Raw genomic sequence first — 25,595 nt, 5'->3', positions numbered from 1 at the left:
ACAGTAAATTAGCTGAAGTGCAATGATATACTAACATAACCACTGCTTCAGGATTCCAAAGCTAGCTCAAAATATCTTTCGGTAACAGAGCAGACAGACCTTAAAACCCCTTGCCCTTCTTCTGGGCCAAAATTATTAAACAACCACACCCTTAAAAGAAAAGCTGAAGCGTACTGAGTCAGGGACAGTCACCTTATGTGCTAAACGCGATGAGAAAAGTACTCACAGAAGGGTTTGTCCCTGGCACTCTATATAATGAGTCCTTTGCTGTCCTGAATTGTTGTCAGCGTACAAGGTAACTACGAAGTTGTACAGTTTGTAAGAACACTGCTCCTGCACCAGGATTTAACTGACAGCACTGTGCTGAGCCTGATTACTTTTGCACTTGCAGGATCTGAATAGCACTGCCTCTTTCACTGTAATTTTATCATCAAAACGTCATTTAGACAAACTTGCTGACATACAGAAGCTACCCAAGCTGGACCAGATCCTGGTCTCGGTTGTACAACTGAGACTAATTCCTTAAGCCCACAAATTTCTGAAGCTCAAGATAAAACCAAACCTCAAGAGTCCAGCCCACAATCCCCTTTGCTTCATTTGCATAACGCTTGTATACAAAAAAAGCAGGGGTTTCTTCTTGGGACTTTTTCATTTGCATATATGTACACACAACTTATACAACACACTCACTATTTGTCCAGTTTTATTTCAGATCGCTAAATAGAAATAATTTGATCAGTATTAATTATTTTTGACCCAAATTTTAAAAAGTCAAATTTTAAAGTGAAAATTAAATAGAGAGGATATAATTGGCCAGCTTACTTCTAACACTCCTCCTTACTCTTTGCATTCTATTTTTATACCATAGTTCCTTCTTCTTTTGCTCCCCCCCTCCCCCCAGTTATTGTTTACTGCAATTTCACTCCATTTCAGCCTCTACAGTAACCCTGTATCTAATACATGGAAGTACACTTTGAAAAGGTAAAAATATGGCATTTAAAAGAGCAGGTCACACACTTTCTGAAGCCTTTCGTTTCCACATCACAATTTCCTCCTGGTGCTGCTTCTGAGCTCTTTAGGGAACTACCAATGACTATTTCTGCATAATAGGCTGCTACTGGAATGACTGGTATAGATCAAACCTCTCAGCATCATTGCCTCACAGAGCCTTCACTGAGCATTTTAATTTTGACCCTGCAGGCTGGAGGGGCACTTTATAAGCATACATGCATCAGCAGATTATTTCCAGATCAGTCATAGAGCCAGCTTCCAGACCAAGCCTGAACCAAAAGACAGCAGAAAATATCCAAGGCTTATTATGCAATCCAGCAAAGAACCTCAGTCACTTTAAGGAATTACTTGGTCAGTACCACTGTTAAAAATAACTGATTTTAAATAGTTGAATGGTGGTTATGCATTCACTGTTTATACATATTCATCTCCTACCTGTTAGCTATCCTCAATTAAACCAAGGCATAACTGGCTTTAGTATGCAGAGGATTTGCAAGGATTTGCTGCTTTTAGTACGGCATAAAATTTCTATCAGGATTTGTGCTCGCAGCAGCAAATATTATTTATATACAGAACTGATATATAAGGGAATAGATGCGGTGCCCTTTCTGTATTCTTACCTAAGACCACCCAGCAAGGCTACAGCAGAAGGATGAGGGACAAGTACAACTCAGCCTTCCAAACCACACCTCTCCCCTTGCTTTTTGTACAAGCTCAACCTAAACTTTCTTCAAAGGTGCTAAATCTTTGTAGGGTTTGGTGGGGAATTGGGAAGGGGAGAGATGAGGAAGTCTGGGGTTTGTTGTTTTTGGAGGGTTTTTTGGTGTTTGTTTTGTTTGTTTTTCTTTTTTTGGGTTTGTTTTTTTTTTGGAGTCTCAGAACAACAACAAAAAAATAATTGAAGTTTCAGTACATCACAGAGAAACCTGATTTAAATACTGTCTCTTTAACAAACAAGAGAATCATACTGGAAATACACCAACCCTGATAAATTGCACCATGTTTTGTTAAGGTGCTTAAATAGAAATTATTTTGGTATCTTTTTTGGTCCTTTCCCCCTCCTTTTAGGAAATATTGCAGTTCTTTCCAGGAAACTTCAGCACAACTACTGTAAATCCACAGCTACCAATGTGTATCAAAACCCGAGCTACCGGAATGCTCTGTCAGACAGCAAGGTACTTGGAAATCACCAATCCCTCAAACATCATGTTTGAACAAGGTTACATCAACATTTTTTTTTTTTTTTAAATCCAATACAAGTTGTGCAACATTTTAACCTCCAACTTTTTGGTCATGCCGACACCGTATTTAAAAACTAAGGTCAAAGTTGAGTAAAGGACAATGAGTGAAAAGCATCCTTCCTACAAGTCTTCATTTCAGGAGATATTTAAGCTTGAGAAAGGTTTTGACTCAGTAGCTATTGAGCTATTCCCTGGTGTTTGCCCATGAGTGCAACTGTTCCTACAGCCGCTGCTATAAAAAGCATTTCAATCTACTATGACTTGCAAAACTCCAATTCAGTTGCTAGGAACGATGATGGAAATCTAAAAGGGATGTTGAATATTTAACTGATGCTGCAAGTTTCTTTCGCCAGTTTTAAAATCTCAAGATTAACAAATCCTATTATCATTATTCAGCTTGTCTAGATATCTCTTCTCCTATTTGAAGAGTCACAAGACAGCCTTTTCTAGCTATCACACACTACAGCAGGAATTTACCTAGAAATTAATAAACCTTTCAGTGCAAAATCCTATAGATCAGAAATTACCATGCCAGCTTCTGAACAGGGGTGCCCACAATTCCTTTGTGAGTGCGACACAGAAGAGCAGTATTAGTTAAACATCTTCCTGAGACAACCTCATTCTCTTCAGTGTAGTTAAGAGCACACTAGCTGGGCTCTACCTCACTACTTTCCCTTTCAAGCCCATATCTTAAACAGGACCACATTATTTACATTGTTCCTAATGCTTGACCTGAATCAGCGACACTCACATGAGCCCTATAGTATATGCCGGGCTATGTCAATATTTATGCTTTTACTAACTAATAATTAACTATAGCTACTTAACTACAAAATGGCTAATATTGCCACTAAAGCATATAGAAATTCCATTAAGCACCGTAACGGTATTATATCCAAGAAAAGCATATAAAACAAGCCATTCACCAGAAATGTGGACCTGCAACTACACTGCTACAAAAAGTACGGAAACTCACACGTATGAACATCCTTAGTACCAGAAAAACATTTCCAAGTAAGCCTGTATTTTAAAAAATGGTCCTCATGCCTTTTGGCTTACTGCTTACAGAAACAGATCTTATCTTTTGTGCTAGTTTCTAGTAAATCCACTATTTAGAAGAGGCCATTGGGTAAAGCCTGTTCCAAAGGAGCAGAAGTTGCTCATAAACTTGAGGAAAGTACTTCATCCAGCTGGACCTTAATGTTTCTAGAATAAGGAAAACATGTACATCACACAAGCTCTTTAAGGCTGCAGAGACGCTTAATTTTTTGTTCTGTCTTTAAGGTTCCATGCAATTTTCTCCTTCCCCAAAAGCTAACCACGAAAACTCTGATGTTCTATTTTTGATAATTAAACAATTTCAATGCCAAATCACGATTATCCTCAGAAAACTTAGCTACATTTACCAGACACAGTTCCACTTAAACATGCTTACAGACTCCTCAATACTCTAAAAGCAAGATCACGTTTCACCAATACTCTAAATATATGAATTTTCAAAAAAGAAAAGAGAAAGAGGAGACTCTTACAAACTAAGACTTGTATGCTAGACACACAAACCAGAAATAATCCATTTACTCCCCCTCGACCCTTCCTGGCTAGACTAACTCAATTAGTTTTCTTAAACCACCACAGATACTCACCAAGCTCAAATATTTTTGTTTAATCATTCAGAAAGTGAAAGATTAGGTACTGTAATGTAACACTTTTTACAGAAACCTCTAGTTGAGCAACAGTTCCAGAAAAAATTGTGAAATGAAGTAAAAACCTGTCCAGAACACCACGCTTCTACTCAGGCAATTAAAAAAAAAAAAAAAAACAAACTCCAGAACTAAGTGCCAAGTCAAGACCTCATTTTTAGCAACTCGACATTCTCAGAGGTGGCACGTTTTTAAACGCAGCCCGTTTGAAACGACTCCAGAACAACCACCATCGCTAGGAAGTTATTAAATATTATCACCCCCTGGCCAGCAACTTATGCTACATGCAGACATCATGACGGAACAAAAATAAAAATGTCAGGGCTAATTTTTACCACCGTGTCCAGCCTGCCGCATTTAATCCAGGTGGTACAGTAACCCGGGCGGTGGGAGCCAAGGGGAAAGTCGTAATAAAAATACGCATGCACAAGGCTGAGCGCTACCTGTGCAACTCCAGCTGACGCAGGCACGGCTGCACGGAAAAAATTGCACCTTTTATCTGAGGAAAACACATACACACACACACACCTCGGCGGGTTTCTCTCCCAGCCCGCTCCTGCCCGGCCTTTTCTAACATGGCAGGTCAGCGGGGAGGGCTCGGCCGAGGCGCGGGCAGCTCAGCCCTGAGGGGCCGGGGGGTGCGCTCCTCCGGCCCGACCCTGCCCGGCCGCGGCGGGGGGCTGGCGGGAAGCGGGGAAAAGGAGAAAGTTTCCCTCCTCCCACCACCCCACCGCGGCCCAGCGGAAAGTTACCGCCGCCCCCGGGCTCCCCTCAGCCCCTCGCCCGGCCTCACGCCGGGCCCCCGCCCGCTGCTGACAGCCCAGCGCGCCGCGGGCGGCCGGACGCCCCTTCCCCGCCGGCCCAGGATCGCGATAGCGCCCCTTCTCCGCGATATCTCCCCAGCATCCCCCCCCTCCGCGCCACCCCTACCGCGGTGACAGCCCGGCGCGCTCCCTCCGCCGCCCTCACCTCAGGCGGGGGCCGCGCTCCCCGGGGCAGGGGAAACGGCCGCCGGCGCCTCCTGTCCCCCGGCGCCGAGGAGCGGGAGGGCGAAGGGGGGGGTAGGGGAAGGGGGAAAAGCGCGCTCGGTCCCCGCGCCCTTATCTCATCCTAGCGGAGCCCGACTCGCCTTCGCCGCCTCCCCGCCGTGTGGGCGTCTCAGGCGGGATCCCCCCTCCCCTCCGCGCCGCCTCCTCTCGCCGCCATCTTGACTGTCACGGGGAGGGGCGGGGGGGAAGGCGGGCGCCCGCCGGGTCCTGCGCCTGAGGCGGGCCCGCCGCCATCGCGCTGCCTGGCGGCCCTCAGCGGTCGCCTCCGGCGCCCAGCTCGCCTCTGAGGACTCCCTCTGACAGGGCGGGCCCGGCGGACCGGGGGTCTCGGTCCGGCGGCCCCCACTTCCCTCCTTTTCCCCTCAGAGAGCGGCGAGGCGCCGGCGGCCCTGAACCTTGAGGGGGGGAGCGGGACGCCCTCAGCGAAAAGCCCCCTCAGCACAGCCTAAAATACGACGAGCGGGCTCGGCTCTACTCCGCCTTGCTCCCCCTCCCTGCACCGGCAGCAGCTTTAATTTAAAAATAAATTAATCTCCGGCCCAAATCTGCCAGTCTTTGGCTCACCTGCGGGGCCCGTCGGCAGGATCCGGAGGAGGTGGCGGCTGTCTGGAAAACGAGGGGTTTTCTGCAGGCTGGATGTAACCCGCGCCGCCCGGGTGGTTGCAATCCAAGGCTAGAAAAGAACCCGAGACAAAAATAATCTTTTAAGAGCGTGCGGCTGAGATTAGTGCAGCGTGTCAAGATGTTGCTGAGCCCAACGAAACGAGTCCGAGTCCTCCCGCTCCTGCCGACAGGCAGAAATGTGACTTTTCTGGCACCTGGTCTACGGCAACCCCGGGTTTCAGATTTTTATACCAGTGTGCTATTTTTGAAGTGATGTTTAAGGGATAGGCTCCAACCGTACAATTTTGGCTTTGAATTCATGCTTCTCTCAGCTCTGGACGTTTGGCTGGAGGGTTTAGACGTGGCTGGTTATAAAGACAGAAAATTCATACAAAGTTCTGAATTTGGAGTGTAAATGTTTGTCTGTGTTCAAACCTACTGCATTGGTTTACCTCATCCCTTTGAAAAAAAAATAAAAAAATCCGACCAAATAGAAGAATATGAGTGAAAAGTACGAAATAAGAGATATTTCCCCCCCCCCACGTGCTTTTATTAATATGACTGTTTATAGCAGAAATGCTGCTCCTCCTACCCCTGGCGTGGAGACGGAGCGGCTGACACAAGCCAGGCTCTACCCGGGCAGAAGCACCATGTACAAGCCCGCACAGGCAGGCACAGCTTTGTGCTGCCAGGTTTGATATTTGTGAGGTGAGTCTGCCTCTTTTTTTTTTTTTTTTTATTTTTTTTTCAGGAGACAGAACACAAGCCAGGCTCTACCCGGGCAGAAGCACCATGTACAAGCCCGCACAGGCAGGCACAGCTTTGTGCTGCCAGGTTTGATATTTGTGAGGTGAGTCTGCCTTTTTTTTTTTTTTTTTTAATTTTATTTCAGCAGACAGAACACTAAGGAATGTGTCAAACCCTTCTCCCAGGCAGGGACTACAAGACCGTTGCCCATTCCTTGTATTTTTATGTAAAATGAGCTTCTAGCCACACCCACAAGGATGTTTTCTCTCTCAGCAATATACAGTGGAGTAAGTGAGAGATGAAGAATCCAGAACGTCAGTATTTTTTGCAGCAAGCTGGTCTGCATTCTGTAGAGAGTCCTTAAATTATTTAGTGTGCTGTAGAAATTTTTCTAAATCCTTTGACAGTTTCTGGTATATTTTAATCCTGGAAATGTTCAAATAAATAGCAATAATTAAGTCCATCTTCTGCCTTGTATTAGTAATTTTGATATGCAAACTATTCTGTGCTCTCTGCCCTTGCTTGTTTTTCATGTAGGCATAATTTTTAGGCTTCAGTGTTAGCATCGAAGATTAATGGGTCTGTTCCTACTTTTGAGAGTATTGTTTCAGCTGCCTGTAAACTGAAGCAAAATCATACCGCACTGATGTGTGAATAGTTCACCTCTCAGAGTTTAGGTTCAAAAACATTAAAATATTCCTGACTATTTCTATTGGAAACTTCAGTTTTACAGAAACATAATTCTTAAACATTCTGTGGTGCTTTTCAGCTCATGTCATAGGTAATACTTTGTGTAGACATCTTGGATTTGCTGTTTATTTATAACATGACCTGTTAATTTTCCTCTACCGTTTCTGTCCTTCTAGGACTTATCTGCCTTTTTAATTACATGTTGTGTCAATGCCAACAAATCACAGCCAGGGATGTGGATCTCACCATGCAAGGCCTGATACAAACACCAAACAAAATAGTTTCTGCCCAATCCTGCCATCGCAGGTAACACAGTGCTTATCTCTGTTCTGTCTTTCTTGTTCTTACATCTCCCCCTCCTTCCCACCCTATTCCAACCAGCCTCCTCTGCTTTCTCTCCATGACCTACCTGCTACTCTGTTTCTCTCTGGGCTGTGGCACACTTTCTTCCCTACCAGCACGTTTAATTGCAATGTTCCATTTCATTATTAGCTTGTTACCACCTCTATCAAGTCACCTTTCCTAACTTATATCTAACTGCAAGGCTTTCCTGTATAGCTTGTCATCAATTTTCCTCGTTTAAGGCTTGTCTAAAGCCACGTGCAAAAGGGTCTACGAAAAATAGTAACTATAGTGCTGTTCTTATTTCTGAATAAAGAGCAGCATCAGTGAATAGTATTACTGTATAGGCAGAGACAGATTTGCTGTGTGCCCAGCTCCTGCAGGCTCATGGCACTGAAATATATCTGTGTGTCAGTCAAACAAAGCCTTTCCCTTCGTGGGGACATTGGGGATCTCCAGGCAGTGGTCTCTGCACGCGTCTGGAGACCGACCCCAAGATCATTAACTCAACAGAAGTCTTCCTATTAATTCCAGTGAGTGCTGGATGAGATTCTTGTTGTGCATAGTAAGTTAATTAAACAAGTTAACAACTTGCAGGTGGGCAGGCATCGAGCGTGCTTAATGTGGTATTCTGCTGCCTTGCAAGGGCAGGGTGGAGCACTCTCAGCCAGATTTAGCCTCCCCAGGAGCACGGCCAGGGGAGACTCACAAGGTTTCTATGGACTGGCAACCACAGAACCATTTTTTTTCCCATATTGCAACCCCAAATTTCTAGCTCGTGGCACTAAAGTAATTTTCAAAGTATGGTTTAGCTTATTTTAAGTGCATTTTGCACATGGGTAAACTCAAGCCAGGCAGAGGACAAGTGGCAGATGGTCAGTGACAGATCCAGGAAAGGAATGGAGAACTTCCCTGTCCCAGGATAGGGTTTTAACAGACTTTCTTCCAGTAGTATGAGATTTGACTACTTATAATTCATAAGGGCTCAGCCGTGCTAAAAAAAAAAAAAAAAAGCCACTATTACTATTCATAGTAGATCCTGGCAGAGACTGCCTTCCAGAAGCAAAACTATTTCAGTTTCTTAACTATGCAATTTGGGGCTTGATCTGTTCGCTTTCTTACCAGTTTTATTCCTTTTGAACTCTCTTGGCTGTGCTACGTGTGCTGCTCATTTATGTCTACAGAGAGGAAGAATGAGACTCCAAAAGGACCCAACAGAACATCTTTCAAAGAGACATGACGTTATCTGTAACCTCGGTAAAGATAACTATAAAGCTAATGATAATGCATAATTATAAACCATGTAACCGGCAAAGTGACACTCTGCATTTCAGAGGATGGATTGCCTTACCCTGTCCAGTTACCTACTTCATGGAGCAGTAATGGATCGACAGCCAGAAGATTATGAAATGAAGTGAAATGGAGCCTTTGGCAAGCTGGAATCATGCTGGAAATGAAGCAACATCTTCATAGGGTTTTTTAATATATGCATATTTGCAGATCTAGAACTTATCTCTTCTGACATAAAGAGACCGTCCCTGCTTGGAATGATTAAATTCTAGGACAGATAAAGAAATAATACATTTTTAAAATATTATGATGCAGCAGTACAACAGTGCAGTCACCCTTCCTTTTACTGCTTCAAGTATAGTATTTCTGAAAAGCTTTTGCACTCCAGGGAAACTACAGGTTATAAATTATAAAAGAGGCAATAGAATATCATGCATGCATGAAAAAAGAAAAGAAGTTTCAGACCCTTCTCTAGATAAAAAACTTACTGAAGCAGCCAAAAATATGAGGAAATGAAGTGGACACAGGACCTAATCCAAAAGCCAGTGAACACAGCAGGAGCACTGCAGGGGGGTTCATTAGGTGTCAGAGTCATCTATGTCATGAATTAAAATTCACAAAATGCAAATAAAGAACTTTATTGCGTATGAGTAAGGATAAAGTCTAATTGCACTGTCTAGGCATTCCACTTGGGTAAAATGAGCAGATTTTTCTGCAGCAGGTAGACTTTCTCAGCAAGGGTTTGTTGCCAATATTTATGTGAGAGTTTGTAGTCCCAAAAGCACAGAAATGCTGGGAAACAAAAAGGAAAGAAAATGTATCCAGAGAGCAGGCCCAAATGTTTCCAAGTCATTTCTATAAATAAAAATCCAAGGCAAACTCATTATCATTTTTCAGGGCTGATTTGCTTCCTCAGGATTTCAGAGGGTGCATTGGAGAATTTAGACTGTGCATCGTAAAGTTTCCCTCAGCAAAAGCTGAAACTATTTGCGAGGCATCGCAGCAACTACCGAATATCGAATGAGAGGAGACCCACTGGATGCCCATTGGCATTAAACGGTGAGAAAACAATTAACATCGTGCTTTGCTCTGTTCCTGTGGGTAAGGCTGTCAAGCAAGTGAAGCTGTACTTCTCCTCCTGTTGTTAGTGGTCAAATAAGTGTGTACAGCTGGAGCGTATTTCTGGAATGGCTCTTCCAGTAGACACTGGAAGCTCCCAAGCAAATATTTGCAGCAGATTTTTTGGGGAATGGGACAGCAGAAGGGTTGCTTGAGGATGGTCCAAAGTCCTAATGCATGTACCAAACCCAACCTGTGGTCTGTTCAAGCACTAACCCATTTTAAGTATCGGTCTCATCAAGTAAAGCAAGAAAACAAAAGCTTCTCTTTGTGGAGTAATATCAGGAAGGAAATTATGCATGCAGATTTGCCAGCAAAGTAACAGTCTTGGGCTGCTGTACAGACTGATGTGTGTGATGAGTGTACACACTCATACTGCTGTTTTGTTGCTATTTTCAGCAGCCCCTGTGCCCTCAGGAGTGAGAATAAGGACTTAACTGCTATTGCTGCTGTTCATGCAGCAGCCTTAAAGGTTCGGTTTGGACTCGCACTCTTTGGCCCATCTGGAGGCGATTTCTGCAAAGTCTGTTCTCTGAATCGGTCCAATTCATCATCCACGTGATGCTGTGGTGCTGTGAGTATCTCCTCTCACCAGATATAAACCCACTTTCCTTCACTAGGGAGCTCAGTTCCTTATTATTTGCACTTTCATTTATTTTCAAATCATGTCTAGGCCAAGTAATTGCATTCCATATTTCTAAATGTTCCCCACAGTTTTGTCTGGCTAAGATACTTGCTTCAGGCTCTGAACTCTTGTGCAGTCCTGCTGTTTAAAGTTTCTGTATTTTGTTCTAGAGATCACTTATATCGTGATGGGTTAAGTGAAGTATATCTATCAGTTAACCACTTCTCAGGAGTACTATTAGGCTTAATTAATGTTTGTAGAAGACTATTGAGATTCTCAAGAGAAGCAGCTATATAAGTGCAAAGGATTATAATTAATTTAAAACTACCTCATTTTTGAGTAAATGGCTAACAACACTTAAGCTGAGATTCTCCAAGTAAAACTAATTTATTTGATTTTTAGAGAAAAACGTTCTGAAATCTGGGTTTCCATTTACTACTACCACTGTATGATGCATTCTGATTTGTATTGTCCCTCCATATCCTTTGATAAATCCAGGCACGTACCATAGCTTACTTTAGTTCAGCAAACACTGTCCAACATACATAAGTCAGGTTAAAATAAATCAAACCACCAAAATAACTAAATTAATAAACTCAAAGACAATCCACATCACCATTTGCCTTTAGTATATTAAGTATTTGAACCATAAAGCCTGTAATTAATATTATGGAATAATTTCCATATTTATTTATAAAGCAACTCATTTACATAAATAGTCATTATCTGGAAATAAACTCAGATCATTAACATTCAGAAAACTGACAAGCCAGATTGAGATCAGTCAAGATTTACCAAAGAGATTTGCTAGACTCTCTCTTTGAAACTGTGCTGAGAGAAAAATCTCTGCTCCCAAACAAGCTTAAACAGGACATGGCTTTGGAAATACAAGCAGTGCTTCATCCACATGACATCACCCAACAGAACAGTTATTTTGTACGGTGAGAAAACATTGGGTCACTCTTCTCACTAACTGTCATGGAGGGTTTCCAAGAAAATGTATCTGACACATCTGCACTGAAAATCTGACCCAGATTATAGCCCATGTTCTCATAACACAGCTTTTACTGCTTTTCTGAATCTCTACAGCATTTCAAAACACTTTCAAAATGCTTTTCTTTCAAAATGCTTTCAATACGTACAGCACTTTCAATACTTTCAAATTTTTGCATGTAGTCAGGAAACACGTTATGCAGAAAAGAAAAAGAAGGAAAAAACCAGCACTTGAGTGTTTCTGTTTGCAAGCTGGATTCATCACTATTCAACTGTTAGCTAGAGAGCCACAGGTATTTAAATATATGTTCTGGTTGACTAAAAGAATGCATCTCAGGCCCTGCTGTCAGTGATTTTGCCATTCAAGATCCAGAGCATTCATTATTAGATTTTTTCCTAAGTAGAAATAAAACCGCCAATTTTTTAAAAGCTACAGCTCCAGAACATATTCAGAAAAATATTGCAGTTGCCCTATTAAGTGAGACCTGTGTCTATGCTTTTTCGGGGTGAGATAGTTCTCTGAAGTGTAAATGTAAGCCCACCAGAGTAAGGCAATACACCACAATCTACCCTGTTGGGGTGATTTTCTTACTAATTGCTAAAGAATGGAAGTTGGCTCAAGTACTGAGTCATGAGGATTTCACCACAATATAGATATTTTTAGTATCTGTTATTTTATCTTGGGTACTTTTAAAATCTGTATCACTGCCCAACTCCTCTCTTAATTATCTGAAATTATTTTCTTCTGTAACTGCTGTGGAATGTTCCCTTATATTATTACAACTACTGGCCTTATTATATTGGGTCCTAATTATACTCATCTATTGATTCAGTTAGGTAAGAGTGTACTTGCTTAAAATATGAGCAACTGCTGGGAAACAGAGGCAAAACAAAGGAACTACACCAAATCTCACCAGTGAGTCACTGTGAATATAGGTCAGACCAAGCTTCTGCCCTTTTCTGAGCAATCTGAGGATTTGGTCCAGCTTATGCCAAGGAGCCCCAAACCTCAGCAGATGCCTCGTGCAGTCAAAACTCAAACTTACCTTCGTATTCCTTTGCCATAATAGCACTGTCACTTCTGCATGGAAGTTCAGAGGAGATGAATGCTTTTGTAGCAGCTGGTCTGCAAACTGGAGGTGACAGAGATGAGAGTGAACACAAAACAAAGCACCTTGAGAGGAAAATACAAAACCCATTTGTTTAGCTCAAGCTGCCCAAATAATGCTATGGACCCGCTCAATCTCATCCACTTAAGTCTCAAAATCAATGTGCTGACAGCAGAAGAGGCAGAGCGATGTATCTGATCCAATTTATACCTGGGGGAGGCCCTCTGCTGCAACAGTAAGGAGCTCTATATAACGAGGTGGGCAGAGAGAACTGCAGATTAATTAAACTGCTTGATCACCTCCTTGAAAAAATTATGACCAAATGTTGACGCAATGGAAGTAATTCACATAAGAAAGTTTGAATTTGACTCGTAATGAAAGTATAAAACTATCTTAATATACAGCAATTTTCTAAAATCATAGTCTGACTCTTAATACAAAAAACAATACTTCCAGTATAAATAATGAGATGGGAGGAAATGTCCTTGGCAAGTCAATTTGTTCCGTGCTGCTGATGGTTCCTGTTAGTGACAAGTATTTTTTTCATGAAGGAAACAATGGAAAACAGATGCAAAAGCATTTACCAGAAGGCCAGGCAATAGCAGCTTTTCCAAAATGTCAAGTGTGCAGAGTAGAGTCAATTTAAAAGAGAATTAATTATTTAAACTGAATTAATTTGACTACAATGAAGCCCTGTTAAGCCATCTCATCCATCCTACTTCCTACTGTGCTACCCCTTACAGTCTAAGTGTAGATACTGACCTCTGTTTTCAAATACTTCAGCTGAAAAATCCCTTGTCCAGTCATAGTAGCAGTATGTTGCTTATTTAATTTATTTGCTGCATCCCTTCCAGGAGCTCACCCAAAGAGCTATGCTCACCTCCACATTCCCAACTCATACAAGTTAATCCCTGTGTTCCCTTTTTCCCCCTTTTCCTCCTTCAGCTTCATATTTCTTCTGGTGTTTTCCCAGATGCTTCAGGCAATTTCCATCTCTGTATTCATCAAATCCATCTTTTCCCTGCAAATCTGTCCTTTGCGTGAAGTCCATCAGATCTTCATTTTCAACAACTTTTCCCTTTTGCTTCATGCATTGCCTTGTCATTGCTTGCCTTTGGAGAAGGGAATGGGACTTAATCTACAGATTTATCTTAATCTTTGTCTTAATTTGTCTTAATCTACAGATTAAGTCTACAGATTTGCAACAGTACCAGCATTTAAAAAGTGGCAATAATGGTTACGTGGTGCTCTTTTTCCTTGATAGCATTATATGAAACGTGGCAAACACCAGCAGAGCCACTGCTGCTCTGAAACCTTTGGTTTCCCATGGGAGTATCTATAACTATGTCTGCCAGTGATAGGCCAAGCTGTCACTTTTGGTTTCCAGTTTCAACATGGGCAGAGGAACCATTCCAAAACTATCCTTTTTGTTACTGTTAAAAACTTAAAGCAAAACCATCTGTGCTAGGATTTACGTAATTTCCTTTATTTCTTCTCATTTATGGAGGAAAAAGAACTCCTGCCTATTAAGCAGTAAGCTTAATTGCCATGGTAGTGGGAATGCATATCAATTTAAATGCATCAGTGTAAAAATAAGTCTCATTAAACAAGCTCAAAGCCCTAAAATAGATAGAACACTGTTTTAACACTTGCATATAGTCATTCATATTAAAGTTACAATTTACAGGAGCTTATGATGGATATAAACAGGAATTAAAACAGCTGAGGTGCACCTAGATTACTCAACAAAAACTCTTCAGTATAACTGATTTTTAAATTGACAGTTATGAACTCTCTTCTGTAGCATATTCAAGGCCTCGGAGGAATGCAGTCGGTTGGGATGTGCCGCTCCTTATTCTGTGGTGTACTAGAAACAGCATATAAAATGTGAACACAGTGAGGCCAAACTAACATCTTCCCTCTGCCCATTATACAAAGGGATGTGAATGGAAGTCGGTGAAGAATTTCACCACAGAAATGTAACCCAGCAGATGCTAATTCACTTTTTATTTATTTTTTTAACCCAAAGCCTGCAACTACCATCAAGCACGGCGTGTAACCGCTGTTCGGTTCTGAAACAGAAATGTGTTGCATGGGCTCCTCTGACAACCGCCCCAGTCAGGGCAGGTCAGACTGGAAAGGATCCTATGGCAGCTCCAATGAGCAACAATTCCTTAATGATATATAAATTCATCTTTATAGACCTGCAGTAGTGTAGTTTTTCTTAAATTCTTTTGAACGCTGTCATCTTCTTGTCATGCGAGGGGAATGAGTAATGTACATATGGAAAAATTTGAGAGAGTTCTTAGAAACCATAATATTTTGCTTGATCATTCATAACCAAATATGTAAAGGACTGTTCACCGTATCGCTATGGCGCAGCTTGTATGAGATCTCCATAGTTACACTTGGCATAACAAGTACAAAGACAAAGTGTCTTTGCGGGGCTGATAAGCAGACAGGAAGCAAGCGAACATCTGCTACAGCTTTAGATGGTTTTGCCTTCAGCGACCGCCGAAAAACTTCAGGCTCTGCATTCCACGTACTGCTTGCTTGGCCTTTGACATTAGCAGCTGCTCAACAGGAGATATAAAATGTTATACCTATAGAAAAGGAGGTGCGTTATTTTCTAAAGCAGTATCGGGATGTTTAATGGGATCCTTTCTTTCCATTTTCTGATCTCTACAAACACTGGAGAGCAGACACCACAGATGGAGTTATCTCCTGAAGGTCAACCACTTCCTATTTTACAATTATTTTTTTCTAACGCCGTGTTTTCCTTTCCAAAATGGCTTTGTTTTGTTTTGTTTTGTTCTGTTTTAAACACCAAAAACAATTGCACCATATACTGAATAGTAATTATAAACATCATAATCGTTGTAAGGAAACCATGTGCTTCCCTGAATCAGGGCTGGGGCTTCCAGTCCAGGCAATCTGTCTTCTGGTAGCATAACAGCATTTCTATAGCATGGAAAACCAAGGAGAAGAGTTATACAAAATAAATATCAAACAATTTAGAGCAAACTATTTCTTTGTTAAAGAAATAGCTGTTGAACATGAAGTTTTACAAGTGAGCTCAGCCATACAGCACAGATTCTCTGCTTTTGCATATGGAGGAAATCTCCGCTCCAGAGAGTTCAGCTGTTCTCCACCTGCACCATATTTTTATTTGCATGGAAAACTACTAACAGAGAACAACCGTCAGCAGCATTTTTCTTAGAGTATTGAGGCCCATGTACTGTAAATTCATCTTTACGTACTTCCTCTGAGATTGTAAGTTTGCTTAGGAAATTACGACGGTTGTGATGAAATCGGATTTAGCCGTAGATGGCAGATCCTTTGGGTTTGACACAGTGAAATGAAAATGGGTTTCAGAGTAACAGTGAGAAAGATGAAGATGCTACTCCAGAGTTATGTAAACGTAACTGAGAAGAGAATTTAGCCCAGAAATTCTATGTTCTGTGCTTTGGAGTCATATGCAGTTTTTTATATGTTCTATTCTTAAACTCCAGATGGATTTGCCAGAAAATAAATGAAATACAAGGATGACTTCAAACATTTGTGGGAGCCATGCTGACACTCAAAATAAAAAAACATCAAGTAACTTTCCTGGTGAGATCATAAAAGCAGAGACACAGTGATCAAAGCAAGAAAATACAAGACTCTTAATCCATCCCTAATACAAGATGCTTTCTCTATCTCAGACCAGGAGCTTGCGTGGTACAGAGATGTTCCAATAGTCTACAAATACAGTATATAAGGTGGATACTTTGGCAGTATTTAGTTAGTTAAATATGGGAATATCCACAAAGACAGTCGATTTCAACCCTTGAGGCTGGCAAACGACCGACTCAGGTTATTGAATAACAATAATAATAATAATTGTGAGGGCAGTAACATATTCATTTTGGTAGAGCCCTACCGTAATCCTGAGTACTCTCCACAAACACATAACAACTGATTGCATTTGCTCTGAACAATGTACTCTCAAAAAGGTTAGGAAAAAAAAACCAAGATGAAAAATACTGAATTAATTTGTACTAGTGGCAAATATCTTAATAATTCTGTGATTTTGGAGGAACTTGATTGTATTAAGCCAAAAGGAGTAGCTGGGCATGAAAATAGGGTATATAAAGCAGGAATGGCTGCATTATTTTCATGATCATAATGCTATTATCTTCTGGATTTCACAGGGAACTGAATTTTTTAAACTGTATTCATATTAGAATAATTAAATATCTGTCTTGAGCTGTGTGCACATTGCATTTAACCAGCTTGGAAACAGGCCAAAACCTGAAGCAATCATTAGGAGAACTGCAGAATCGATACATCAATTCCCATTAATTTGGTGTCAGAGGAAACAAATGTGTACCTGTCTGACGCGTGTGTGTTCCCTGCAGAGACTTACTAAAATAGGCATCTTCTGTCTGCCTGCCTTCCCTGTGCCCTCCAAACAACTGAAACCAGGGTCAGGATGGGGGAAACCTGGGCTGGCTCCAAAATCTAATTAAGACAGTTTTAGTAACACAGTATCCTGGCCAAGTTATGCACACACTCTTGGTGAAATCCAAGCCATCCCAAACTCTACCCCGTCCACTCCATCAAGTTCCTTGTTGCTCCCCTGGTGCTCCAGTCCCATCAAAACACACCTCCAGTCCAAGGCTGAGAATATCTAGGCAAGCTGAGATGGACCTCCTTTCAGTCTGTCAAAGCCATAAGCTGTAATTCTGCACAGTGATGAGACAATATTAATGACTAATCATCATCAAGAGTGCATTTTAAACCAGCCAGAAGTCTTGATCAATCTCAGCTCCATAACATGTGCTCTGCTGCAAACATCTTGCACATCTTGCTCACTGCACAGCTGGCTACTGAGAAAAATCTTGTCCCAGAAGGTTTGCTCAAGCACACAGAATTCATTTTTAGCATCCCAAAGGTGTGTGTACTCACAGAGCTGAGAGCGCAACCTGTCTGACAGCAGCTTTCCAGAGAAAGAGCAGGAAAGAGGCAATGGCTGATGAGATTACTCCCTACGGAAGGAGACTCCTGCTTGGAATATCAACACATCTTTTCAGTCTCTCTCATTGTGACTGTTTGTGCTTTTATCAAATTTTCAGTTTGCTGCTGAAGCTACGGGACCAGATGGCTCCCACGCATAATGCACCGAATCATGGCAAGGCTTGAGGTATTTGTTATGTATAACAGCAAACACATGCCCTGGACCAGGTTAAACTCTTTCACAGTCAGCATATGGTGCACACTGCATATGGATGGTACTACAGCAGGTACCTATATATACATACAGTCGGAAGATTGGAGTATCTTTTCTTCTTGCTGTCTTGTCAGGAAAACGACTGTCATACCTTCAACACAAACAGTGAGGAATAGAGGCAGCGCAGTAACACATGGCACAGGCCAGATGCTAGGCACGTCCCATGATGCGCCGTGCCTGATGGCAAGGAATCCTGATGGGCCAGGGACAGGAGGCTCATGTTCCCCCTCTGATTTCCCTTTGCAGCTCATGATTAAGCTGGTGCTGACACCTTGCCCGGTGCCTATTTGCACGGCCAATAGCCCTGGGCAGTACTTCTGCCATGAGGCACCTACGGAAAAGGAGATAAATTCATTGTTTGAGAGCATCTCTGCCTCTGGCATTTTTAAAATAGAAAACAAACCTAATTTTCTCCTCATGTAGATCTGCGGTAAAATCAAGATGTGGCACCCATGTGAAACTAGAGGGAATGAGAAGGGAGTTTGCAAATGCAACAATCGCACTTGGCAGAGGGTAAGGCTGTTGGGTTGATACAGAATGTGATTTGTGCTTCAGTGACAAGACCATAAAAATCATCCTGTAGTCATCCCTCACCAATGTATTGTAAATACCCATTTCTGCGCACTGAAAGACACTGAAATAATGAAAGATGGGGTTTAGATACCTAGGAGATGACTGTTTCAGAGAAGTCTAGACTGCTTCGCTGGGACTTGGTGCACGTAACAAATCCCAAGGTGGTCAAGGGATGTCCCAAACAGGACAGCTTGATACTGTGGGTGTCGTGCAGGGAAGGAGCAGCCGGCCACTTTCTGATGGCCACGTTCCACCCCAAGTATTTTCTGGGATCGAGAAATTATCCTTGGGCTATTTTTTCAGCCTGCTTTTCTTGGTAGGCATTTGATATGCCCTCTGTGTCTGGAGTGACAGGGCACCCCACCAGCGGGTGCTGTGCTGGCCTTTGCAGAGAGGCGGGAGTGCTGGCAGGCAGAGGGACATCCGTCAGGGACTGGAGCAGGGACCAGGAATGTCAAAACTGCAGCCCGAGCGGAGCGGCGCTGATGAAGGTTAATGCGTGTTGCCACCACCTTTGAGGTCAGCATTGGGCTCACTTTAGCAGCCCTATAAATAGATGCCCAAGGTTGACTGAGAAGAGGATTTGGCTTTGATGGATCTCGTTTAGCATTCCCAAGAGAGGAAGGCAGATTCTTTTCCTTTCTCTCTTCCAGCCTCTAACCTTGAGTGGGTCTCTGTGGGAAACATTAGTGGCATTTGCCAAAAGAGCTGCTACTGTGAGCCAGATGTCCTGGTGTGTCGCATAAACCATACGTACATGTTCCTTCAACCTGCAAATCCAGACCTAATTCCACTAAAGACTCAAACTAATTCCTCACTGGCGAAACTAACAAAAAAACCACCCAAACAAACCTTGTGCCTAATTGCTTGAAAACAGTAGGACACCTAGTGGATTTATAGAGAATATCTTTGGGATTATGAGCAACATTTTGTCATTTTCTTGGCAAACCCAACCATGAACGTATTTATAGAGGAATCATTGAAATATCAGGGTTTCTATTTAATAAATTAATCTTGTTATAGCCATGACAGCCCCCAGTTTGCCTGAAAAAGTTATTGCACCCTATAAAAAATGCAATGAGTATTGTTTGAGTGAGTTGGAAAAAAAAAATAATTATGGGGAACTGGATGGTTCCCAAGGTCTGGGAGCAGAAGGAAGGGTATTCTGCCAGATCAAAGCCATCCCAGTTGTTCCATCTGATAGCTCTCTAATGATCTTAATGAGCAAAGTTTTATAGTCTCAGCCTGGCTTCCCGGATAATTGTACAGCTTCACAACAAGCATTGCCACGCTGAGCACAGCCAGCCAGCTCTGTTGGTTGTTGCAGCACTGAATGAATTGGCCACAGAAATAAAGCTGCCTTCTTAATTCCCCAGGGCCGAGCTTTTTGAATCCAAATTAGAAGATGATGGGATGTGTGATAATGCTTGCACTGCTGTCATTGACATTGCGTTTGTCTGGTAGCGACACCAACATCAAGCAGATTTTGACCCTAGATAGGAAATAAAACCCTGTGGCAGGGTGTAGTAAGAAGATTTTGAGCCATGTCTCAGAAATGATATCTTGGCCAGCAATTATCCTGGAGCTGCCAGTATTATCTTGCTAATATGTCTCTGGAGGCAGCAGACACAGACAAGGAGATGCATGTTGAGTCCAAAATGGATGCAGGAAACTGATGACTTCATTCTGACAGTCATCGCAAGAAACACCAAGTCATCCAGTCTGTTGCATTCAATTCCTGTTCCCCAAAAGTACTGAAAACTTCCCTTCCTTTCTGCTTACCGTAATATCGTCCTAGCGAAAAAGCATCTGCAGAAGAAAGTTAATTTTTCTAGCACTGCTCCCTTCCCACTCTTTTCCTCAGTGCCACAGGGATCCCTAGAGATCGGCAAAACCAGGATGAGGTTTAATTTTGGATAGCTCCCCGTTCAGATCCAGGTCCTTTCTTATTCCAACACTATGATTAAGAAAGAAAAGGCTGATGTAGAAAATAATTTTGATTGGGTTCATTTTCTTATGTGTTCTTTTCTTAGAGCTGTAGAACTAGAAGAAGAGTATAGCAGATGCTGGAATTCTAGTGAGTTATCAACAGAAAAATACCTGTCAATTCCATGCACTTTCATTATTCCCACCTCTGTCATGGAATTAACTGAAAAACAGAACTCCTTCTACATCATAGATGCTTTAAGTTGGTCCAGGGTTTTAAAAAGAGAGTGTTTTTTCATTTCAGGGGGTGGATTTTAGACTTGAAGGGTTTTTTTCTGACTGACATGTCAAGCTGGGGTAGTGAGTGCGAAGAGTATGTTTTTGTCTAATTTAGCAGCTGGATTGGAAAGCTTGAATTATCTCTGCGTAATTGCAATGATTCATGGATTGTTAGAAAATTGCAAAGTATTGATTGGATTTCCCCCTTAGGAAATAATTCTCCTCTGATAAAACAGAGTAAGTTCTGGGGCTTTGCTTTTGTCCTTCCTGCTTTTTTGCCCCGGGGAAGCCAGTGGCTCCTTTCATCTGGGAAATGGGAATTTGGGTCAACAGCCATTCAAGGACAATTTTGAATTATCATGATTTCCAATTCCAGATATTGTCTTGAGCTTTGCAGAGCGATGGGCTTTGCAAAGTGTGAACAGGGATTTCAGAGCCAGAAAAGCTGGGACCAGCAGCACATAGTGGCCATCCCTGTTTCACATTCTTCTGTTTCCATGTCAAATACCACTGGTGTGTTCTGGAAAGAGACCTTGACCTCGTTGTGGGAACACTACGACCGTCAGAGATGGTGGCAAATTTTCCCCTTAATTAGGCCAGGATTTCTCTCAGGGTCTCAGGGGTCAGTGGCAGGAAGGAAATGGGAGAATGAAGTGAGAATCAGGCACGGGGAGAGGCTGATGGTGCCCGGGGCTGAGCAGCTTGGAGCCGATAGCCCTGACACACATCTGCACGTTAATGGTGCTGCCGAGACAAAAGCTGGGGCCTTTTGGGCAGCTGCTGTATGAATTTCCAGAACAGACCCATAAATACACAGTTATGAGTGTGACCTCTGCTTCTTTTCTTCGCTAGGTTGAACATCCCAGGGCCAGCTGAGTATCATTCCTTGTCTCTGCTCCAGTTGCTTGGAACGTGCTGCCTCCCCAAATGCCCAAATACAAACCCAAGAATTACGAGAGAGTGCTAATTCGGGGTTTGCAATGAATTTAGTGTTCCCGCAAGGGTGACACTAATGGCAATTAACGCAGCAGAAATGCCAGTGCTGAGTGACTATTCTCACATTAAGAGCTGTCAGTCGGAGAGCTCGCAGTCCTGTTATTTCAGGCCTGACCTCTGCTGTTTGGCCGTGTTTCCTATGCAGGGGAGGTGTCCCAGGCCATCCTGTAACTACAGCAGCACGCTCCGGGAGGGGACACAAGGAGCAGGGCAGCCAAAACCAGTTTGTGTTGACAGCAGCGTTTCCTGAGGGTTTGTATATTCTCATCTGGGACTTGCCTGACCAGGAATAAAATGAACCCAGGACTGAACAGAATATAAGACTTCAGCTTCTGGAGCTCTTTGCTAGTCCAGTGCTATGCTCGTGCCCGGCTGTCAGTTGACTCCTGATTAGATGCAAAGTTCTTTCTGCTGTTTCAGTTTTGCCTCTCTGCACCGTGAAGAACCTGATTATAAACCATTAAATGCATTTAAACAGGCTTGGCTAGAAATAACCCCTGCTGCTGCTCGTATTCGGGGCAATCTGCACAAATTTTCATGTTGCAATGCACGTGTCATGGCTTGGCTAGAAATAACCCCTGCTGCTGCTCATATTCGTGGCAATCTGCACAAATTTTCATGTTGTGTCGTAGTTTCAGCCGAATTTACCCAAACCAGAATGACAGATGGCCCTTCCTCCCCCCAAAAGAGAGGAAGAGATAAGGAGATTTAGAATGAACTAAACTACTTTAATGAAATATTAATATTAAAATGAAAAAGAAGAAAATAATGAAATAGATACAATATATACAAAACCACATCAAGCTCCCAGGATGACGTCACTGGCAGGCACTGGGGAAGTCCCAGACTGGACTCGGTGATGGATGGGAACTGGGTTCCAGCTCTGGAGTCGGGAACACACGGATCGGGATCAAAGGCAGATCAGGGTCCTCTTCGGACACCAGCCATTGAAGGAAGAGGCAGATGAACAGACAGGGTCCTCTTTGGACACCAGCTATTGAAGGAAGAGGAATTGACCCTTTGATCCCTCAGCTTTTATACAGAGCTTAGGGCAGATGGGATGGAATAACCCTGTTGGTCAGGTTTGGGTCACCTCTCCTGTCCCCTCCTCCCGACAGGTGGAACTCCTTTATGCTTTTTCTGCTTCCACCCCTCCAACAGGGCAGATAAGGAAATTGGCTGACCTTAGTTGTTATAGCAATAAGTACAAGCAAGAGCCTCTCTGCACACCCTTCCTTGGCATGAAGTACAAACATTGGTCTTATCCCTCTGAGAACGAGCAGTTTTCTCCACAATATGCTGTTAATGTCAGAGAGTTAGAAGAGCCCAAGCTAAGATGTGAAATTGCTGAAATTTCATTCTTTTTTACTTCAAACCAGGACAGCATGATCGGTAAGAATGCCTCTGCTTCGGAATGTCTTAAGTTCAACAAGCAATAGCAGTGGAGCAATGTAAGGACTGTGATTTTTAGCTCAACCAGAAAAGACACTGTCCTCACTTGGTTCCCTGAAGTCTTACGTAGGGTGAGCCAGTTCCAGATGAGGAACCTCTGCAGTTTGGTGCAAGAGGAAGTAACGCTTACGCACATGACAAATGTAAGTGAGGGGTGTTTCCAGGCTCACAAACAAAATCCAAAACACAAAAAGGAGAACAGCTTTTATAGAAGGATGATTAAAAATACTTCATGTGTGTTATTTTTATTTTTTTTTTTAGAACTAATAGCATTTCTGGAGGATGAAACCAGGCCGGAGAAACGTCAAGTGAAAATTCATAGCTTGTTAACAGCAAAGATCAATGGAGAATGGCAAACAGGATGGAAGAAGGAAACCTTAACTACAGAGTTATAAATATACCCCAGCCTCTACACATAAATGTATCCATTATCAATTTTAAGGCACTACTCGATGCAGCAGGATAACTTCTGAGCAGGGTGGCAGGAACAGGATGAGCATTTTCAGTCTGAAGATTTTGGGTGTTCTGGGTTCATCTGGAGATAAAAAGGCTGAATCCAAAGACAACATAGACTCCTACAGACCTCGCCGCTACGCTGCCGGAGTGCTCTCTGCTCCTGCAGGGTCTGGCCTTGGAATGCCCTTACGGGACAGGCACATGCAATTAGGATGCTCCAGCCTCACTCCTCATGTGCTCCTGGAGAACGTGGTCACACATCCCGGTCACACATCCCATGTCTCTGTGGTTAGTGCTTTGTTTTCTCTGCTCAGCAGCTCTGAGGCAGCACGAACTATTTATTTTTAAAGGCAGGGGATCACGTTATGGCTCATTATCGTTCCAGCAGATGGTAACTGATGCGCAGCGCTGCCGCCGGGGCCTGGGGGCTCCTCGCTGTGCACAGCAATGATAACACGGCCGCTGGCTGCAGAGATGGCGACGTACTGCTGCTGCTAAGGGCAAGCTGGTGGAAAAAGGGCAGTTTTAAGGGCTTTGGCTTAATCATCTGGACACAAGCACTATTTTTATCCTTTTCTGTTTAGATCTCAGGCTGATGCCAAGGGAAGCTGAAGGCAAAGCTGGTGTCTCCCATGGCACATGAAACCACAGAATTGTCAGAGTTGGAAGAGACCTTCTAGAGATCATCCAGTCCAACTCCCCAGCCAAAGCAGGGTTGCCCAGAGCACATCACTCAGGACAGCATCCAAGTGGGGCTTGAAGATCTCCAGAGAAGGGGACTCCACACCCTCCCTGGGCAGCCTGTTCCAGGGCTCTGTCACCCTCACCAGAAAGCTGTTTTTCCTCAGATTTGAGTGGAACTTCCCATGTTCCAGCTTGTGCCCGTTGCCCCTTGTCCTCTCACTGGGAACCACTGAAAAGAGTTCAGCTCCATCCTCCTTCAACCCACCCTTTAGATACTTATAGGCGTTAATAAGGTCTCCCCTCAGCCTTCTCTTCTCCAGGCTCAAGAGCCCCAGCTCTCTCAGCCTTTCCTCATCAGGGAGATGCTCCAATCCCTTAATTATCTTTGTTGCCAGACAAGTGACTGGCTTTTGGGAAGGGAGAAGGGGGGTGGGCAGTGGCACAGCAGCAGGGAAGGGGGTCACACTCATGGCCTCTTTGCACCTGTGGTGGAAGCCATTGCCTGCCTCTGTAGGTGGGAGGAGATCAAAAAAAGATAATTCCAGCTCAAGGTGTGCCTAGTGGAGATGGAAATATTAAAGTCCCTGTATACACCACAGAGATCTCACCTGGAATGATGTGTGTGGTTCTTCTCCCACCTACACACGTTGGTCTTCCATCCTGGGGCTGCCCACACCTGCACCATAGCTGAGGACAGGGCTGGTGGGTGCCGGCCAAAAGAGGAGAGGAGTGGCTGGTACAGCTCTGTGTGTGCAGGAGCCGGCGGGGGAAGCGAGCAGCGTGTCCGGCCGTAATTTGGACAAAAGAGGAAGGAAAAAAGAAAAAGGGAGAGGAAGAAGAAAATAAGTATTAGGTTCCACCGAGATTTGAACTCGGATCGCTGGATTCAGAGTCCAGAGTGCTAACCATTACACCATGGAACCGCTCTGCCACGGCTCCTCCCGCCCGACACTAGTCCCTACCTCACCGCCCCTCGCGCTCCCGCCGCAGCTCGTCCCCGCGGCCGCGGCCACCGGGTGGGCGACCGGGGGTGTCCGTGCGCGCTCCACGGGCCGGGAGGGACCGTCCGCCCCGCCGGCACCGTCCCTTTAAGGCCGGGGTGGGCGGGAGAGGGCGGCTCTACCCCGGAAGCAGTTTTGCGCCGCCGCGGCGCTGCCCCGGCAGCACCTGTGGGTGGGCGGGCAGAGAGCGCAGGGCGGAAGCGCCGCGGCGGCTGCAGGGAGGGGTCCGGCTGCCGCTCCCGCTCCCAGTCCTCGGCCTCCCGCCGCGCCTCACCCCCCCCCTCCCCGCCATGGGCACCCGCGACGACGAGTACGACTATCTCTTCAAAGGTAACGGCCGCGCCGGCTCGTCCCCGTGACTAAACGGAGGGGTCACCTTCCGGAGGGGGGGTCCCGGCCATGGTGGGGTGGGGAGCGGCCTCCGCCCCTCCGTGAAG

General features: G+C 43.9%; 2 protein-coding genes, 1 long non-coding RNA gene and 1 other non-coding gene across 4 annotated transcripts in view; 1 reads left to right on the top strand and 3 right to left on the bottom strand.

Annotated features, from left to right (window-relative positions):
- The window catches only part of DENND4A (DENN/MADD domain containing 4A), a 57,312-nt gene extending 52,167 nt beyond the window's left edge, over positions 1 to 5,145 (bottom strand). The window contains exon 1 of the mRNA XM_014946113.1: positions 4,922 to 5,145. The gene's annotated coding sequence lies outside the window, so the exon portion shown is untranslated. The remainder of the gene's footprint in view (positions 1 to 4,921) is intronic.
- Positions 5,146 to 22,528: 17,383 nt separating this feature from the next.
- LOC106890355 lies at positions 22,529 to 25,262 on the bottom strand. The gene is made up of 3 exons (XR_001412502.1): positions 25,120 to 25,262; positions 24,766 to 24,901; positions 22,529 to 23,978 (listed from the first exon to the last, which is right to left on the bottom strand). It is a non-coding gene; the product is annotated as an uncharacterized LOC106890355 (long non-coding RNA).
- Positions 25,009 to 25,080, bottom strand: TRNAQ-CUG. Its single transcript has one exon. It is a non-coding gene; the product is annotated as a tRNA-Gln (tRNA).
- A 68-nt stretch (positions 25,263 to 25,330) lies between the features above and the next one.
- The window catches only part of RAB11A (RAB11A, member RAS oncogene family), a 19,478-nt gene continuing 19,213 nt past the window's right edge, over positions 25,331 to 25,595 (top strand). The window contains exon 1 of the mRNA XM_014946116.1: positions 25,331 to 25,488. Coding sequence (XP_014801602.1) covers positions 25,449 to 25,488 — 40 coding nt within the window. The 5' untranslated portion in view covers positions 25,331 to 25,448. The remainder of the gene's footprint in view (positions 25,489 to 25,595) is intronic.

Source organism: Calidris pugnax, unplaced genomic scaffold, assembly GCF_001431845.1.
Source record: "Calidris pugnax isolate Ruff unplaced genomic scaffold, ASM143184v1 scaffold134, whole genome shotgun sequence".
NCBI lineage: Eukaryota > Metazoa > Chordata > Aves > Charadriiformes > Scolopacidae > Calidris > Calidris pugnax.
The sequence above is the reverse complement of the archived record's forward strand: the minus strand, read 5'-3'. Positions and strand labels throughout refer to the sequence as shown.